Source organism: Psammomys obesus, unplaced genomic scaffold (genome assembly GCF_907164565.1).
Source record: "Psammomys obesus unplaced genomic scaffold, mPsaObe1.curated_primary_1811, whole genome shotgun sequence".
Lineage (NCBI taxonomy): Eukaryota > Metazoa > Chordata > Mammalia > Rodentia > Muridae > Psammomys > Psammomys obesus.
Window position 1 is genome coordinate 18,121,991 of NW_026596101.1, and position 20,024 is coordinate 18,142,014.

General features: G+C 42.3%; 1 protein-coding gene across 1 annotated transcript in view; it reads left to right on the top strand.

Annotated features, from left to right (window-relative positions):
- The window catches only part of Suclg2 (succinate-CoA ligase GDP-forming subunit beta), a 250,580-nt gene that overhangs the window by 106,319 nt on the left and 124,237 nt on the right, over positions 1–20,024 (top strand). The window contains exon 3 of the mRNA XM_055628549.1: positions 19,808–19,907. Coding sequence (XP_055484524.1) covers positions 19,808–19,907 — 100 coding nt within the window. The remainder of the gene's footprint in view (positions 1–19,807; positions 19,908–20,024) is intronic.

Below are 20,024 nucleotides of genomic sequence, written 5' to 3' on the forward strand. Positions count from 1 at the left end.
TGGAGTTCCTGTCCTCTCCAGATCTTGCTATTTCCCACTTCTTTCATAAGATTCCATGCACTCTGCCCAACAGTTGGCCATAAGTCTCAGCGTCTGCTTTGATAGTCTACAGGGCAGAGCCTTTCAGAGGCCCTCTGTGGCAGGTTCCTAGGTTGTTTCCTGTTTTCTTCTTCTGATGTCCATCCTCTTTGTCTTTCGGGATGGGGATTGAGCATTTTAGTCAGAGTCCTCCTTCTTGGTTTCTTTAGATGTACAGAGTTTAGTAGGTTTATCCTATATGATATGTCTATATGAGTGAGTATATACCATGTGTGTCTTTCTGTTTCTGGGATAGCTCACTCAGGATGATCCTTTCCAGGTCCCACCATTTACCTGCAAATTTCATGATTTCCTTGTTTTTCATTGCTGAGTAATTTTCCATTGTGTAGATGTACCACAATTTCTGTATCCATTCTTCAGTTGAGGGGCATCTGGGTTGTTTCCAGCTTCTGGCTATTACAAATAAAGCTGCTACAAACATGGTTGAGCAAATGTCCTTATTGTGTACTTGAGCCTCTTTTGGATATATGCCTAGGAGTGGTATGGCTGGATCTTGAGGAAGTGTTATTCCTAGTTGTTTGAGATTGCGCCAGATTGATTTCCAGAGTGGTTGTACAAGTTTACATTCCCACCAGCAGTGGAGGTGGGTTCCCCATTCTCCACAACCTCTCCAGCATGTGTTGTCACTTGAGTTTTTGATCTTGGCCATCCTGATGGGTGTAAGGTGAAATCTCAGGGTCGTTTTGATTTGCATGTCCTTGATGGCTAATGAGGTTGAGCATTTCTTTAAGTGTTTCTCTGCCATTCGATATTCCTCTATCGAGAATTCTCTGTTTAGGTTTGTTCCCCATTTTTTAATTGGATTACTTGGTTTGTTGCTTTTTAGCTTCTTTCGTTCTTTATATATACTGGATATTAGCCCTATGTCAGATAAAGGGTTGGTGAAGATTCTTTCCCAATCTGTAGGCAGTCGTTTTGTTTTGAGGACGGTGTCCTTTGCTTTACAGAAGCTTTTCAGTTTCATGAGGTCCCATTTATTGATTGTTGCTCTTAGAGCCTGTGCTGTTGGTATTCTGTTCAGGAAGTTGTCTCCTGTACCAATGAGTTCTAGGGTCTTCCCCACTTTTTCTTCTAACTGATTTAATGTGTCTGGTTTTATGTTGAGCGCTTTGATCCAATATCAGAAGTTGGAAAGATCTCTCATGCTTGGCAGGATTAACATAGTAAAAATGGCCATCTTACCAAAAGCAGTCTACAGATTCAGTGCAATTCCCATCAAATTACCAACACAATTCTTTACAGACCTTAAAAGAAAAATTTTCAACTTCATATGGAATAACAAGAAACCCAGAATTGCTAAAACAATCCTCTACAACAAAAGATCTTCTGGAGGTATCTCCATCCCTGATCTTAAGCTGTTTTATAGAGCAACAGTAATAAAAACTGCATGGTACTGGCATAGAAACAGAATGATGAATCAATGGAACGGAACAGAAGACCCAGAAATAAACCCACACACTTATGGACACCTGATCTTTGACAAAGATGCCAAAACCATACAATGGAAAAAAGATCGTATCTTCAACAAATAGTGCTGGTCTAATTGTATATCTACATGTAGAAAAATGCAGATAGATCCATACTTATCACCCTGCACAAAACTAAAGCTTATTAGATCTTACCAGGACTGGCTGCATTGTCTTCCTCTGTGGCCTGGTAAGGCTGCCCCCCTCTGGGGGAGGTGATCAAAGATCAAGCCACTGAGTTCATGTCAGAGACAGTCCCTGTTCTCCTTACTAGGGAACCCACTCAGAGACTGAGTGCCATGGGCTACATCTGTGCAGGGGTTCTAGGTTATCTCCCTGCATGGTCCTCTGTTGGAGTATCAGTCTCAGAAAAGTCCCCTGTGCCCAGATTTTTTGGTTTTGTTGCTCTCCTTGTGGAGCTCCTGTCCCTTCCAGGTCTTTCTGTCTCTTCCTTCATAAGATTCCCTGCACTGTGTCCAAAGTTTGGCTATGAGTCTCAGTATCTGCTTTGATACCCTGCTGGGTAGAGTCTTTCAGAAGCCCTCTGTGGTAGGCTTCTGTCCTGTACCCTGTTTTCTCCCTCTTCCGATGTCTATCTCATTTGCCTTTCTGAATGAGGATTGATCATCTTACCCAGGGTCCTCCTTCTTGCTTAGCTTCTTTAGTGTATAGATTTTAGTATGTTAAAGCAACAAATCAAGCAATCCAATTAAAAAATGGGGTACAGAGCTGAACAGAGAATTCTCAATAGAGGAATATTGAACGCTTAAAGAAACGCTCAACATCCTTAGTCATCAAGGAAATGCAAATCAAAATGACCCTGAGATTTCACCTCACACCCATCAGAATGGCTAAGATCAAAAACTCAAGTGACCACACATGCTGGAGAGGTTGTGGAGAAAGGGGAACCCTCCTCCACTGCTGGTGGGAATGTAAACTTGTACTACCACTCTGGAAATAAATCTGGCACTTTCTCAGACAATTAGGAATAGCGCTTCCTCAAGATCCAGCTATATCACTCCTAAACATATATCCAAAAGATGCTCAAGTATACAACAAAGACATTTGCTCAACCATGTTTGTAGCAGCTTTATTTGTAATAGCCAGAATCTGGAAACAACCCAGATGTCCAACAACGGAGGAATGGATACAGAAATTGTGGTACATTTACACCATGGAATATTACTCAGTAATTAAAAACAAGGAAATCATGAAATTTGCAGGTAAATGGTGGGAACTAGAAAACATAAGGAGTGAGGTATCCGAGAAGCAGAAAGACACACATGGTGTATACTCACTTATAAATGGATATTAGATGTATACTATAGGATAAACATATTAAAATCTTCAGTTGTTCGCAACCCTCGATAGATTTGGCAGAACTGGACCTTGAAGACTGTTCTGCACTTGGTTCCACCCCAGTGGAACACCCCAGGCTGCTTCAGGAGGGAGCAGCTCTTCTTCATGTTAGAGCAATTGCAGTGGTTACTGGAACAGTGTCACATTCTGGCAGGCTCTTACCAGAGTCCGCCTTAGGAGGTGGGCCCCAGGAATTCACGTGTTTCCCAAGGAAAAGAAATCTTTTTTTTTTTTTCAGCTCAAATCAACAATACAAGGTGTAAGGCCAACACTTTCTGAAAACTGCCCTCCAGACACTCCCCAGGGTGAGTGCAGTGGAGATCCAGTGTGCCAAGAGCTTGCTGATACCAGATGTAGCAGTCAGTCCAGTCAGGAGTCCCAGTACCTATGCCACAGCCTTGGAAAGTAGGACACTCACTTTCTAGAGAGCTGCAGATGCTGTTGAAGTTTCAATTTTCTCCCTGGCATTTAAACCATATGAATTTGTGTGTGTATGTGTGTGTCAAAGAATAGAAAATTAGTTTTAATTGTTACTTATGAGGCACCATATGGCTACACTATAATTTTGGCATCCCATGGAGCTGCACGTGCATATGGAAAATGAAATTAATTGGAAATCACACCCTGAAATCTATTATTAAGTTAATATAGCTAACAGCTTGTGGGGTGTCCTCTCACTCAGCATGATGTAATTGCACATAATAACAAGTAGTTATAAGCTCACAGAGGAGACAGGCCTGGGTACACAGAGGTCAAGGGGACAGGCTTGGAAAGGAAGAACATCAGTAACGGATGCCACAGCAAACAGTGCAATTTCTCACTGTCTGCAGACCCAGGGAACACGGAGGAGTTTATTCATACTCAAATGGATTGATCAGCATTCTTTTGAACTGTATACCAAAGGGACTGATTTCATTTTTCAAACTAGTATGGTGAGCTAAGGTCACTCTTGATGGAATTAGTAACACTGAGCTGTGCCTGGAAATCCACTGTGACTCTTTAAGGCTTGGAATGTACATTCAGAATTCTTGGAATTTAGATTTATTACTCTTACATTTCTGAATAATTACAACTGAAGAAACACTGGCATTATGGTGTTGTTCAAACATGAAGCATGGAAACCACTGAGTTAGATTCTGTCTCTCAGTCAGCTCTGTAGTACACAAACCTACAGCTGTTGAACACTGACTTCTCTGACTGGGTTTCAAGCTTTAAAATAGAGTAAGTTACAGATGGCAGCCTAGAGGTTCATTTGTTGAAATAATGAACAAAGACTTTATATCTTTTATGTATTTTAGGAAGTGTGTCAGTTTTTAGTTTTGTCTCCTTGAACTTGTGAGGCACCAGCCATTCTATGCATCTCAGCAAATAGGATGTGTCAGGAAATAAAACCTTTGTGTAATATACATTTGAATATGAAATGAGGCAAAGGTATGGTTTTCTAAATAGAGTCTTCATTAGATATATTAGACACAGTCTCTATCCATTATCAGTTGATGCCTGAACTGTTATAAATGGCTGTTTACTTTATCATATTACTAGTTATTAAAAAATTTAAATTCTGGTGTGTGTGTGTGTGTGTGTGTGTGTGTGTGCGCGCGCATGTGTTTATATGTGTACACATGCACACACATGCCACTATATGCCTATGCAAGTCAAAGGGCAATTTTGGGGAGTTTCTTCTCTCCTTTCTCTACATGGGTCTTAGCAGCAGCACTTTACTTGTTAAGCTATTTCTCTGGCACTAGTCATATTAATAATTTTTAAGGTATCAATGTTAGATACTTTCCTTGCTTTGACTAAATACCTGACAGGAAGCAACGTAATGGAGGAAGGGTATATTTTCGATTGCAGTTAAAATAAGGATACAGTTTGTACTTCGGGGAAAGGCATGGTGGCCGGAGTATAAAGCAGGAAGTGAGGCCTTGCTGTAAAAGCCTCAAGCCCCATGCTTAGTGACCAGGTTCCTCCAGTGAGGGTCAACTTCTCAAGGCATCAGACCACAACAGCACCCCCCAGTGGAGACTGCAGCTTCAAACACATGCTCCTGTAGAGAACATTTGGCTTTGGAGGCACAGCAACATAACAGACCCATTAGACTGTGTGTGCTTAAATGGCGTAGACTTGACCCGAGGAAGAAATCTTTTCCTCAGCTTTATTCTTCCAGTGAAAGTGGCCACAATGGAAGCTCTGCCTCTCAGATAGATCTACAATCAGAGCTGGGAGACTCATTGACCAAGCTTTTGGTCAGCGGTAAACTGACAGTTACTTTTGGAGTAAATACTAGTCCAGTCACATCAAAGCATTTCCTCAATAGCAAGAGTCCTGCTTCTTGTCCTACGTATGTATGCCTTAACACTGCTGGAACCATGAGGTTTGACCATCTTCCCAGCGGTCTCGCCTCTCCTGACTGCAGCCTTCTCATTCCTCCTCATCTACATTCTTGGCACGCTGTCAGATGAATCACTGACTAGGTTCCCTTCCCGTAAGGGCTCGCACAGCCTGTTTCCATCATCTCCAGGACACTCACTTCTTCCTCAGCACCACAGGCCTCCACGGCCTCTCAGTTCTTCCAGCCTCCACCTTCTTTGGAACTAATTGTGGACTTGTGGCTTACTTATGGCCAGTGTCAGTCAGTTTGGTTGTGAATCAGGAGACACGTGTTGAAGGGTTACAATGATGGTGCGATTATAACACCCACCCCAGGATGGAAATAAGCCTCCTTTATTTGAAAAATTTTAATTATCATTTAAACATTTTGATCTCTCACCTGCTGAATTTAATTTAATACTATACTTTTGGGACAATAAAAAATGAAAACAACTCCAAATTCAATAAGGAAATAAAATTTTAAAAGAGGCTGGCACCAAATTTGTTAAAGTACTCTAAGGGTGTTGGATTTCATTTCCCTAAATCACATGGCAAAACTAAAGAAGTATGAAATATTGTTATCAAATATAAAGGATTCTATGGAATGGCATTAAGATCCTTAGGGAAGAAAAAAGGTAAGTTGTAAAAACATACAAAATAAACCAACCTACATACAATGTGATAGGCACTTCTGGCTTTGAAAAGGCGACCGACTTTTGTCTGATAGAATCAGGGGGAACTCACTAGATACAGGCAGAGCCATGTAACCCGAATGACCCCAGGGTGTTCTAGATCCTTCTCGGGGGGGGTGGGGGTGGAGTTCTGTTTATCTTGGCAACTGTTAAAAATAATTTTGGGGACCAGAACGATGGCTTAGTTGGTAAGGTTCTTGCCACTCAAGTGTGAGTACCTGAGCTCAATTCTTAGAACCCATAAGAAGCTGGCAGTGGCAACCATGCCCTCTAATCCCAGTGCTGGGAGTTGGATCCTCAAAACTCAGTGGCCAGCCATGCTAACAGAGTCTGCCAGTTCAAGAACAGAGAAAGACCTTGTCCCAAAAGACAAGGTAGATAGCATCAAAGAAATGATACACAAGGTAGATCTCTGGCTTTAGACACAGACGCACACATACATCCACACACACACACACACACACACACACACACACACACACACCTGTGTGTACAGGTGCACGCACACCCATGGATGCACGCACAGAGATTTAGGATTTAGATCCTTTATCAGGACTCTGTAAGAACCAAACATTCCTCACCTGGCTAAGATGAAGGTGTTTGGGGTGTGTGACCTTGCCTGAAACATAGGATTTGAAAGTGTTTACTTACAAGCTTTAGCCCCAGGAAAATCTAAAATTTGCCAAACAGAGGATCAATACTTGTAAGTGATCAGTTACCTGCTACATTGGTTTCCTTATGGGTTTGCACTAGCAGAGTTTGGCACTTTAATTCTGTAATCAGGTAGGCATCAGTTCTGCTTTATGTGCTTTGTTGAGTAATTGACATTACTTTGTAATTTTATGTTGAAGGATAAAGTTTTTGACAGTGATTGTAAATGATATTATAATGCTTTAAGAGTTCACAGAATCTTTTCAGTTTATTAGGGAATTGGCCATGCAGTTTAGTACTCGAGAAGGTTTTGCTTGTGGTATCAGACATTTGAAGCCCTTGAGAGAAAATAAATGTACTAGATTTATAAATGCTGCTTCAGATGTTTAAGGGAAATTAAGTCCATGTTGATGACTGAAGGGAGTTTAGTGTCCATCGTAGGTTGACTGAGCCATAATCAGAGGCCCCCTTGAAAATGAATTAAAGGTTTAAACTTATAATTAGGACACTAAGATTTGCAATTTGAACTCCAAGGTTATGAGGGGAAATAGACTTTTATATATTTGTTACTTTGCTAGAGGAAAGTCCGTTGAAAACTAAGTTCTGCTTTGGAGCGAAGCTTCTATAGGCTCTCCAAACACAGGGCACAGGACCTTTCCCTGACTGTAGTGGTTCCGTGGTGGCCGAGTTTGCAGTCCTGGCAGGCTGCATGGCCCGTGCAGATTTCTCGTGACAGCATGTGGCCTCACATAGCAAGCATGGGGTCTGTGAGTCTTCTCTCATGAGCTGCTGTCCTAGGAAGCCAGGCAGATTCACTTCAGGCCTCGGTTGGGTGAGAAGTGTGTAGGAAAGATTGGGAGACACCCATTCAACCACACCTCAGTGTCTTTCTAACTTGGGTGTCAGCTGTGAACTATCCAGCGGTTTCTGAATTATGTGGTTACTGGGAAGATTAGAACACTGAATTGGAACACCTGTATTATTTGTCACTAAGGGCAAGCGCAGGAGACAAAAGTTGCATTTTGTTGAGAAAGGAGAGGCTGAGGGGTAGTTTAGGAACTACCGGGCAGTTCAAGAGGTTGAGGCCTAAAACCTAGAATAGCTGGTCTTCATTATCTGCTTGCTTGGCTGCTCAGCACTGTGCATTCACAGAGCTGGAGAGGCACTGTTATATCCTCCCCTTCGTGGAGAAACAGGGTTGGGGGCTTTGGTAGCTTTTCCAGCTCTGAGAGTTGAATTTCAGTGTATATTTGCAGAGTGTGATGCATGTCTGTCGGACAGAAACCTGTCTTTCAGCCACCCATGCTGACCACTCTCTTCAGTAGCCACAGTAGAGAAGGCAGCACCTTTGAGTTGCTGTTTGACTCCCATACCCCATTGGCTCGCTGCATTGCATGCACAGTACAAGCAGCGGGTATACGTGGTCACAGAATGGGCTTGCTTCTTCTTACAAAAGGCATATGTCTGTGTGTGCCTGAGGACATAAATGTGCATCTGAGGCTATGTATGTGCACCACACATATTCAGGTGTCCAAGGAGGTCAGAGGATGGTGTCAGATCCCCTGGAACTTGCAGGAAGTTGTGAGCCACCCAGTGTGAATGTTGAGAAGTGAACCCAGGCCCTCTTTCTTACCTACTGAGTCATACCTCTAGGCCCAGGGCTTTCTTTTGTTGTAATGTGATTGGGTATAGTAATTCACAGAACATTTGGCTCTTGTCCTAATTTCTTTACCTATCACTTAGATAAGATACCCAGAAATAAGCAACTTAGGAGATAAAGGGTTTGTTTTTGCTCACAGTTCTAAGTTACAGTCCATCATAGCAGGGAAGTCATGGTAGCTGGCGTGTGGCAGTCAAGAGCAGGAAGCACCGTACTGGCTCTACCCTTACATACCTCAGCAGCTCCTTCCTTGGGAATGGTGCCAGTGGGCAGGTTTTCTGACCTCCGTGTAAGCCACAGACATGGCCCCCAGGCCAACCTGATCTGAATAAGCCCTCATTGCCATTCTCTCTGAGGTCATTCTAGATGTGTCAAGTTGACAATTAAAACTAACCTGCACAGCCGTGTGCATAGTAAAGGGAACAGTCTACTCATGAACTGACACTATTGGGGATTCCACGATGGAGGGTTAGGTACAGCCTTGTGTGTGACTCAAACTGAAAAGTTCTGTGGTTGATGTTATTGATCCCTGTGCTGTTTTTTTCTTTGTTGCAGTTTGCTTACAAACTAACAGTTTCCATTTTGACATCCTTATGCCTGTGTTATCGTTATACTTTTTCATTGTCTCCCTCCTTCTCGGGCAGTCCCTCCTTGAAAATTTATCATAGTATTCTCTTGTTTCCCTCTTGAATCCCTTTAAACTGCCTCTTGAATCCCTTTAAACTGCCTCCTTCCCTCGTGTTGTAATGTAATTTCTACTTTCATGTCCTGTATGTATCTTTGTCTGTCTCTCTCACCTATTTTCCATCCATCAATCCTATATCCATAAATTTATACATCTATGCAAATCTGCATTGTACACGTGAAATAAAACATAGAATATTTGTCTTTCTTAATCTCGCTTATTTTGCTTACAGTGACCTCAAGTTCCATTCATTTTTCTTTGTAGCCGAATAAAATTCTATTTTATAATATGTACCACATTCTCCTTATCCATTTACTGAGAAAGCAAATTGATCAATAAGTGGGCTACAGAAGCAAATAGTCTGTTCTCAGAGAAAGAAATGTAAATGGCCAGTAAGGAGTTGAAAGAATGTTCAACATCCTTAGCCATTGAGGACATGTTTATTAAAACTACGATGAGGTTCCATCTTACTCTAGTCAGTATGGCTGTTGTCAAGAGAAGGTACAACAACAAATGCAGGTGAGCATATGAGGAAAGCGGATGGGAATGTAAACTTATAGAAACCAGTGTGGACACTCTTCTGAATCCAAAATTAGAACTGCCATATGACCCAACTGTGCCACCGAAGGACTCTAAGCACACCAGAGTTAACTTGGAAATCCTGCTTATTGTTGCAGTATTCACAGTGAGTGTCTTTTCTTCATTGTTCCTGGCAGCCAGTTTTGAAGAAATGTCCTCTGTTCAGGATTTACTGTTCTGTGATCTTCAACACGTTACAGTATTCCTTTGAGTTTTGGTGTCCCGATCTTAAAGAACGGTATCTGCTGCAGAGGATTGATGTGAAATTAACTGAGGTGTGGAGTCCTTAGAACAGCTCTTCATATGTGTCCAGGGTCGACCACGGGATGAGGTGTAACAAGCCAGCAGTGCTGACGGAAAGGACAGATAGCCAGCTGCACGGACTTGGCTGTATCAAATGCCAGCAAGTGTCAGCACCTAGTTCGCTGTCCCACTCGTGGTCCTTTTCCAGCAGGCAGCTGCGGAGACCTCCCAGTACCAGTGCTGGTGGGAAATATGCTGCGCTGATGCAAGCTTCCACCTGCTCGTGAGACCCGTCGTGGAGCGGCTCCAGATGGAGTGGAGGGACGTGTTCTCAGCTAGAGCACAGGATACATGGGCCAAGGCCACTGGTGCTAGGTGATTGTCATGGGTATCAAAGGGGACATTGAGAAGCAGGAAGGAGATACATGGGCCCTGGAACTAATCAGAATATCCAGGATAAATGGAAACATGTTGTGTGTTTGCAACTGGGGAATCCTTTAACCACCCAGAGGTAGTGAGTAGCAGTCCACTTGGAAGGTAGTGTTAGGTAGAGCAGAGTGTCAGACCTTCAGGCTGCTCTGGAAGGCAGCACTGTTCCCAAATCTATCACCAATCATATATGCCTGTCAGCCCGTGTACATGTCAGTTATCATTTCTGAATGATAGAAGGAAGTACACATAGGTGTCCTGCATTTTCTTAATTTAACACTTGCAAAATCAACTCATTATTATATAATCTAATTGTATATTTATTACTTCTGGTGTGCAAGTGTAATATTGATCAACTTCATTTTGTAGATTGTAAATTCCAGGCGCTTATCCCCAGCCAAAGTCAGTCTGCAGCTGCTTACTGAGATATGAAACTCAGCTTTTATCCGAAGCTATGGGTCCCATAGCCAGGATCATTTACATTGCTCTCTGATCCTCACCAGGCTATTTTCTAGAAGATCCATAAAAGGGGTGGAAATAATGGATACAGAAGAAGGTTAATAGTTTTGCTTGGTACTTAGACTGTTGTTGTCGGACACTATCTCATGAGGGCTTGTTACTCCTTTTAGGTCACACATAAGGAATAAGGCAGCTTCTAGCAAGGCGCCCACAAGGTACCTGGATGGGAAGGACCAGCTAATTTTTGCTAGTGTAGCTTCATCTTTCCTGGATGAAAGATGCCTATTGGCCTTAAACTAGCAGCCCAGCTGTTGAGTTGCAGAGCAGTAGCATCTTATTCTTATTCCCCTCTTTAACTCCACACCTATTGTGACATGAAGAGGTGGTACTAAGCCCAGGGTGGCTGGATGGTGGCTCTCTAATTTTCAGGTATCTGATTTGATCTAATGGATGGTTTAAAAAAATATACCATTTCTTCCTTATTTGTGTTATCTGCAACAAATCTTCACTGTGTGTGGTGTTGTGGCGGGGGTAGGGCTGTGTTTAACAGCTACCTTCTGCAACTAACTTGAGCTAGTACTTATCTTCAGTCTACATATATGCATATGTGTACCTGTGTTTAATGGCCTGTGTCTGGGACCATAACGCACCTTTTCTTCTATTCTTCCCCTTTCATTTAAATCTGAAGAGTTGTTTTTTTTTTTTTCTCTCCAATTTTAAGCAGTCATTAGAATGCAGGTCATATCAAAACTATAAAGAAGATGTAAAAATGACTTGAACACCAGGTAACCACTGCTGCTGTGTGTATTCTATCATTTGAGTCTTTTAGGGTATTTACAACAGTGTTTTTCAAAGCTTTCGAGACAATAATGCAGTCTAGTTTGTAATGCAAATAATCTTTGGCTTTTATCTTCTAAATACTGTCTGGTACTTTTCTTTGAAAAACCCTGTAGGGTTAGAGAAAGTCTGGAGTCCTAAGTTAGCTTAGGTTTCAGGCAGGTGACAGTGACATTGATGTCACAGAAAAACATTTGCATACAGTTATTTTCATTATTTCATCACATAAGCATCAGGCCATAGCTGCTGTCATTCTCCTAGCTTTTCTAGAAGTTGTGAATGTGCCCAGGAGAAGTGGAATAGCATGTGGGAATACCTGGATAGGCAAGACTCAAGGAAACACTTAGGGCCAGCCATCAGTTATATATTCCTTTGAGTTTAGAAACATCACTGTCAGAGAGGCCATGTTTAAGTAGTCGATTCCCTCTATATTCTAAAAGCTGTATGTGTTCATATTTTTTTTAAATCCTTCTTGCAGTGATGTTTTGTCTGCCACTTACTGACTGGCCTAAGGAGTTTCCAGCAGGATTCTTTTTAGTTTGTAGCAGGGAGGCACACCTGGATTTGTGTATTCTTGTTATGTACCCACATTTAGGTCAGTCATTAGACATGGAGCTTTGTATTAAGGTGAAGGTTTTTCATGTTTTTATGACACACCCCAATTGTTCGTTCATTCATTCCCTCCCTCCCTTCCTCTTTCACACCAGTCCTCATTCAGTTCTCACTGTTCTATAATTTACTCTTTAGCCAATGATACCTTTGAACTCCCAACCTTCCTGCCTCCAGCTCCCAAGTGCTTAGATCACGTGAACTGCCAGCAGGATGGTTGTTTTGTTTTGGAGTACATGTGTAATGTCAGAGGACAGCACTCTGGAGTTTTCTCTTTGCACCTTCAAGTGGATTCTGGGGATCAAACTCAAGTCTTCAGGCTTTGGTGGCAAGTGTTTTTACACACTGAGTCATCTCATCAGCCCCTTCTAAATATTTTATTCTCAGGCTACCTTAGGTGAGGAGTTTTCAGGAATGGTATTGCCCTTCTTTGGTAAGGGCGTAGGCCTTACAGCATGACACATTGAATGACACACCTCAGAACCGGCTGCTACACTGTATTTAAATTTCATCTCTTCCAAAAGAAACTAAATAGATACTGAACTTTGGTAACTGATGTCTTATTAGTGAATTTAAGGGCAGCTGTTCCGATTTTTTTCAGTTTACTTAAAATATGTGTGAGGAAAAAAAATATGCTATGATGGAGAGATGTGTCATAGAACAAACAGCAGCAGTGGCTGTGTTGGCCCTTGGTGCTGGGAAGGTAGATGACCTACATGGCAGTGGTTCAGCATTCTGTGTGATTAGAAACTTGAAATGTGAGCGGGGTCAGGGTGGAGTCCTGGTCACGAGAATCTGTGTGAGCGGTTAAGGCCCCACCTCCTTCCAGGGCAGACACTCTCCTTTGGTCATTTGTGGGGGAGGCTAGTGAGGCAGTCTTACCCTGCTTCGTGCTGTGTGTCCCACACTGGAGGTGTAAGGCACGGACCGTGCAGAGCTGTGACGCAGGCCTCTCCTTGCCCGCCCCACCTATTGACCCTATTAATGCGGCATCACTGAAAGGCTTTCAGTGGGGAGGTGGCATCTATATTGTGAGACTTGTCTGTGACCCTGACTTCAGAGCTAACTTTTTAACACTGGTTCATAAAGACCGACCCTTTTGTGGAAGGATGGGGCATCTCCTTTTGGACATCTCTGTAGCTTCTGGACAGGAGTCCTGGGAAATTCTTTCCGGGCAGCAGGGTCTTCTCTTTTCTCCATGAGAAACCATGTTTATGTATCATGCCTGCTGTCCCACATCATGCTAGGAGGCAAAGAGAAAGCTTGGGCGAGGCTGCAGGTAAGCTTAAGGATGTTAGCACTGGGACTAGAGTTGTCAGTTGTTGCCAGGGGGTGGGGCAGGGTAGGGGCTGAGTTTAGTCTTACTTTCCTTTAAATGTACCGTAAAATATGGTAGAAGTAGTTTGGGTGTTAATGTTAATGGTTTTTGTTTCTTTTTTTTTTCTTTCATTAGTGTTTCTTTTCCCTGCTGAGGTTTTGAATGTCACATGGTTATATTTTCTACTAATATATGTCATGAGACATTTCATCTGTCCTCTAATTTGCATAAAACACAGTAGCAATTTCGTCTAAAGAGCTGATGCTGAGTCTTCAAGGGCCTTCATGCTTTGTTCATGGATGTTAGTGACTGTCCTGCGTCTGTAGCCTGGTAGTGTTACACAGTTTCAGATAAGCCTCAGGTATATCAGTAAGGTCACAGGGATTTGGGAGCTCAGTGTTAAGAGATTGTATTCTTAAACTTTTCTCTAGAAATTAAGTGTTGGTTTACTTTTTAACAAACCTGAGATTACTAGTATTAATCTATATAAAGGAACAAGATTTTATCTATTTCTGAGGCGTAAAAGATAGGACATCGAATCTTTCTGGACATGATTTTTATTTAGCGATAAAATTTTTATCATTAGCAAGGTATTAATGGTTATGCAAGCAATAAACAATAGCTAAAGGCAGAAGAGTAGATGAGCTTACTGTGGTAATTTGGATGGTGTCTGTAGCATGTGTGCATGTATCATGTACCAGCATGAAAAAGCAGTGATTTAAAAGAGTAATTTCAGGAGTTTTGTGGAGACCAAAATGAAAAATTTCCCCTGAAAATATAAGCATGTTTTGTGTTAATATAATATTATGGCCTTCTTTATACTCAACAAATTGTTCGAAGCATTTTTACTCTGCCCTGATAAGTATCTGAGTGAAGAGATTGTTTTTCATAATGCCTAATAAATTGGTTATCACACTGTATAAAATGTTACATTTAAAAGTTAATAAAAGTCTTATTAGTAATAAAAAAGTATTTCTAAATCTTTGCCCTGGACAAGTTTCTATTTGAATTTTCAAATCTCTTTCCTAAAAAATGAAGTCAGTGAACCACAGAGATAACAAGCGTGTCAGTATTTGCCCTGGCACTAATCAGAAGCCAAGCTATCGGACAGACCAGGTACCATGTGTTGAATGAATAATGAAAATGTGTTACACATGAGGAGTACTACTCACCCATAAAGAGAAAAATGATTTCATTTGTATGAAGATGGCTAGAAATGGAGATGATTGTGTTAGACCAAATGAAACAGGCTTATAAAGACAGGTGTCCTGTGTTTCCTCCTGTGAGTAGAATCTGTGGGGAAGAAGGCAAAGTGGAATTACATGGAAAAGAAGGAAAGAGGGAAAAGACAGGAGCAGGGGTCAAAGAAGGAAATAAGGGGGGTGATAAATAATCAGGACGCATCACATGCCTGCATGAACCATCACAGTAAATCCATTTTTGTATCATTAATATCCACGAACAAGTGTACATTTACAGCTGTAGCAAAGCCTGTCACACAGACCATTCTATTTCTATGTTTTATTTATAAACTTGCTATTTCAGGAATATGCGGTTTGAGTCTGATGGGTGGCATTTTTGTGGGAGGCTGAGAATCCAGTCAGTTGAGTGGTGTGGACAGTGTTGAGGTGTTTGATTCTAGAGTCTCTGGGCTCACTGTTGATGGGACCATGTCAGGCATGACTTAAGTTGGAATTAGGATGCCACTGGAATCTGTATGCAGAAAGAGTTATCACAGTGTCCTTTTCTTCACATGACCTATTTACAACCTGTAGAGGTATGTATCCAAGCGCAGAAAACATTACAGTAGTGATTGCAGATTGATGACTCAATTCTAAAATTCGGAATCCTCAGGCTTACGAAAGCAGCTCAACTCCGAGGCTTCAAACTTAACTGTTAACCCTGTCATTTAAGGTTCTTAGCAAAAAATTCATCTTCCCATGATAACTTTCAACTCTTGCCTCCTGTTGTCCCTTCTCATTGCCTTCTGGTAGTAGGGAGATTTGCCATGCTGAGACACAGCTTAACAGCGTCAGGTAGGATTCTGTCAAGCCTCCTGAGTGGTAATCACTACACAGAAGTTAGTGCTCTGAACTGAAAGCTGGGTGTTCCATTTTGCTCCTGTTGCTGAACCATCGCAGTTAGAGTTTCCTCAGCAGGTCCAGGGCACTGGTTGACACAGGTGGTGATTGGGGCCACTCTGTGTTCTGCATTTGGCCAAGGGTTGTGTTTGGAAAGAAGGCAGCCTGGAATAAAACCCAGTGTGCTGTTATTTTCAGTGTTGGCAAACTGCTAAAAATAACATATTCTCCGACAGCATTCATTCATTCATTCATTCATTCATTCATTCATTCATTCATTCTTAAGACAGGGTCTCACCACGTAGCTCTGGCTGTCCTGGAAGTCTCTCTGTAGACCAGGCTGGCCTCATATTTACAGAGCACTACTTGCCTAGGCCTCCATGTGCTGGGATTCACTGTGTGTCCCCTCTCAGACATTCTTGACAAACATTTTTATTGTGGCTGTGAACTGTGTCTCATGAATATTATTTTGTATAAATATATTTTCAGAATGCCACCTCTGAAGAACAAAGTGGAGCATTGAAAACTTGCCTAATAAAAACATGTCTTATTTGAGTGTTTTTTCTTAATGATTTTAACTTTTTCATTTATATTTAACTATGCTTCCAAGAGCATCCATTATCCAGAATGAGACTTGGGGGACCATAAACCTGGTACAAAACTGTATTATAGTCAGAATAACTCACGAAGGAGGTAACATTTGCAGCCAGTAAAGTAAAACCATGGGTAGAGTGTCCTAAAAAAATCTATATAATGTTCTCTAAGGTTATAGGGTGTTTGAGAAGTTTACATGTGTCATCTGTACATTGAGCAACTATGTCTAGTGTGGCCTTTTTATCTATACATGAAATTGTATTAAGTGATTTCCATCACACTGCTTTTCATGATGAAAAACTTAACCAAGAAAGGAGTAAAATACAGTAGGCGCATTGCTTGCTAAGATCACTACGCATTAAATTCAGGAGCAAGAATGGCACATGTGGGCCAGCTATAGTCTAATAATGTGACTGTTGATATGTATACGCAATTTGTTTCTGTAGATAGTCCACCATGCCTCCCCACTTCCAGCTTGTTACACTGTGGTTAAGTAAAATTGTCCAGGTAACTTGAGTTGGATGCGTGGGCCCTTCTGTAATTCTGGTTGATACAGAGCAGGAGGTAATATTCAGATAACCAGATTTGTTTGTGCTTTTATTTTTGGAAAGTCAGGTCTTTGAGTGAAATGAAAACAGTGACATTAAATGGAATGAACTTGGTAAATACTGCAGGAAAAGCCTGGTAACCTTTGAGTAGAATTTGGCCTCTTTCCATAAATTTAAATAAGTACCTGTTGAATTAAACCTCTTCTTGAGTCTTCCTCAGGAAGGGGAACGGCTTTACAGGAGGCTGCTCGCTCACCATACTCAGCACTTAGTTATTTTAGTGAACGTATTTTTGACTGGCGTATAGGTTGTGAGAGATGGCAGATTGAATAGCCCCCTTTTCCTGTTTTTCTGTTTTAACTGACTTCAGGGCTTTGAGTATGACTCAGTGGCAGAGCACATCCTTAGCATGGGCTAGGATGGGTCAATCCCAGGCTTCTATTTGTGGCATGACAAAACAAACCCAAACATTAGTGTCCTGATATGTGGCTTCAGTCACCAAAACGGTTGCTTGGCTTACCACCAGGGTGGCATAGAATCCTTTGACTTGAGGCCAGATAGTGACAGGCCAACAAGTAACTTGCATTAAGGCTACAGGCATTTCTGGGCCTTGGTGTTTGGTAACTGGTTTAATCAGTCTTTGGGGTGCCACTTATCAGCAGCCAGTTAGCTGTGTTGCCTGGTGTTCCAGTTGTGTTGCTAAAAAGCTGGGAGGGGAAGCATTTCTCTCCCAGCGCCAAGGACAAGGGCATGGAAGATGATAATGACAGTGGAATGTCCTGAGGCTCTTAAAGAATTCGAAGTGACTGTAATTAAACCTTTAAGCAGACAGAGAAATGTACTTTTTCCACTTGATGTCTTCAGAAGACAAATAGGAAATGTCTCTCCCTGAACCATTTTTGGCAATCACTGAGAAAAATTGTTACGGTGGTAGCCATCATCCTGTATTTTATGAACGCACCAGCCAATGATGAGATCAGCACTTCAGTGACTCTATTGCGTTTCTTCTTCATGCTGTTGTAGCACGGTGTGTGCTGTTAAAATAACCTCTTTTCAGACGGGTGTTTTCTTTCACCCTTTGTGTCTCTTCTACAAGAGTTTTGTTTGCTGTTGTCTTACAGCACTGAGGGTGGAACCAGGGTTGCTGGCCTACTGAGCCACGTATACTCCTAACCCTAGTGTTGGGCCTTTAGTCCAGGTTCTGTCAATGCGCATGCACTTGCTGCTGATCTCTGCAGTGGCCTGAATGAGCAGTGAGCTCATTTGTCTTGGTTACTGTTCTGGTGAGTTCTGATACTATGACCAGTGACCATGGCCTGTTTTCAGCCAGCCTTCTTGGGTGCCAGCTTGTTCTGAGTCAGGGTTTGGCTGATAATGTGATGCTTCATGTTGAGGGCAGAAGCAAGAATCAAAGGCGGGGAAGGGTTGTGTTCTAAGGAGCTGTGCTTGCTTCTGAAAAGATGCCGAGCCTTGGTCGTGGGAGGATACGGCCATGTGGGAGACCAGAATCCAACGGTGAAAGTAGCAAGTGAGCCTTACAGCCGCAGCCTCAGCGTGGGCTGGCTGACCACTGCCTGACTGCAGCCTTCGGGGTGCTGGATCTTTCGCCTTGAATCTTTGCCCGATTGGCTGCGAGCACCAATGGCAATGACAATGACCTTCCTGGGTGCAGCAGCCAACAACTTCCAGATAGAACTCAACATGAATTACGGCTGTTAGTTTTAGGATTTTTATCCATTTAATTTTTGAATATTTGGAGTGCACATGCCTGTGAGTGCGGTGGAGGTTGATGTTAGGTGTTTTCTCCAGTCAGTCTTCATCTTATTTCCCGAGTCCTCTCAGTGAGCCTGGTGCTCACTGATTGAGCAAGGCTGGCCAGCCTCCGCACTCAAGGACTTCCTGTCTTCACTTCCCCAGCACTGGGATCACAGGCTTGTGCCATTGTACCCAGCTTATGTGGGTGCTGGGGATCAGAACTCGGTCCTTGTGCACACAGAGCAAGCACTTTACCTACCAGACCACCTCCCTCCCAGCTCCCAGTCACTTCTAATTTTCAAGACAGTCTTCATTATGGTTTCACGTAGAAGACTGAGTCCCTGAGGCCTGTGGTTAACACAGCCTCTTTGAGTGAAGGACACAGGCAGGCCTAAAATTCAAGACACAAAACCCCAGCTGCAGAAACAGAAAGCCATGGCAGCCTAATGGAAGATGATATAGTTCTCTGATCTAAGGAAAAACTATTCACAAACACAATATCAGCTATTCAGTGGTTCCTGTTTGGTTTTTAAACACATTTAATTTGGAGCATTCCCTCTATCTGCCAATAGGGAAAGGGCAGTCTCTTGCTTGCTAAAGGCGCCATTTATCACTCGGTGGCTCCTTGCCTCACTTCCCCGCCAGGCCTATAGACATGTTTGAGTGTATAACTCTGGTCTAAAGGTCAGGAGCAGAGAGTCTATTCTTTCTTTGTTTGAGCTGGGAAACAAATATTCCCAAACCTTTTTTCCCCCAGGACATTTTTTTTTTTCATTTTGCCAATACTTAAATATATATATATATATATATATATATATATTGCTTGCTTTTAGTTTTAATTCATTTCCTTCTTTCTTGGCCTATGCCTGTCAATAAATAGAACAACTGCTCAGAAACTGTTGGTTTCTAGGAACACAGTTCATAAAAGCAGTCTTTGTGTCCTGTCTGTAAACTCTTTCTGTACTCAGTCCAGTCTCGCTCTGACATCTCGGAGCAGGCAGTCAGACCCTTTGCCAGTTAGGAGTGTTGTTACCCAGTGAAATTCATACTGCCTCCCTGACTTCATTTAGCATCTTCCAGCACACTCAGGCGAGCAAGGGAACATGAGCCTGACTTTCCCATATGTGTGAATATCAGGCGTGAAGCTGCTGGAATGGATTTGGCTATCTTCAGTAAACATGCTTTTTTAATTTGTAATTTCTGAAGTTCCTTATTGTGTTTGTTCTCAAAGTTGGTTTAGGAGTGCTTTTAGTAATGTCCCGTGGAAGTCCTATACCATTATCTCTTTTTTTTTTTTTTTCCTGCCCCTTTAAAGAGGAAATGAAGAAAGGAAAGAATTTAAAACAACTACTGCCTGAATTTTTCTTTTTCAGATGCAAAGGAAATTGTTTTAAAAGCCCAGATCTTAGCTGGAGGACGAGGAAAAGGTGTCTTCAATAGTGGTTTGAAAGGAGGTGTTCATTTAACAAAAGAGTAAGTCTGGAGGGCTTAGGTCCCCATCCTGTTCGTGACTGAAAGTTCTTGAGCAGGAGGGCTGGGGCTGGGCTGGGCTGGGGCTGGGCTGGGGCTGGGCTGGGGCTGGGCTGGGGC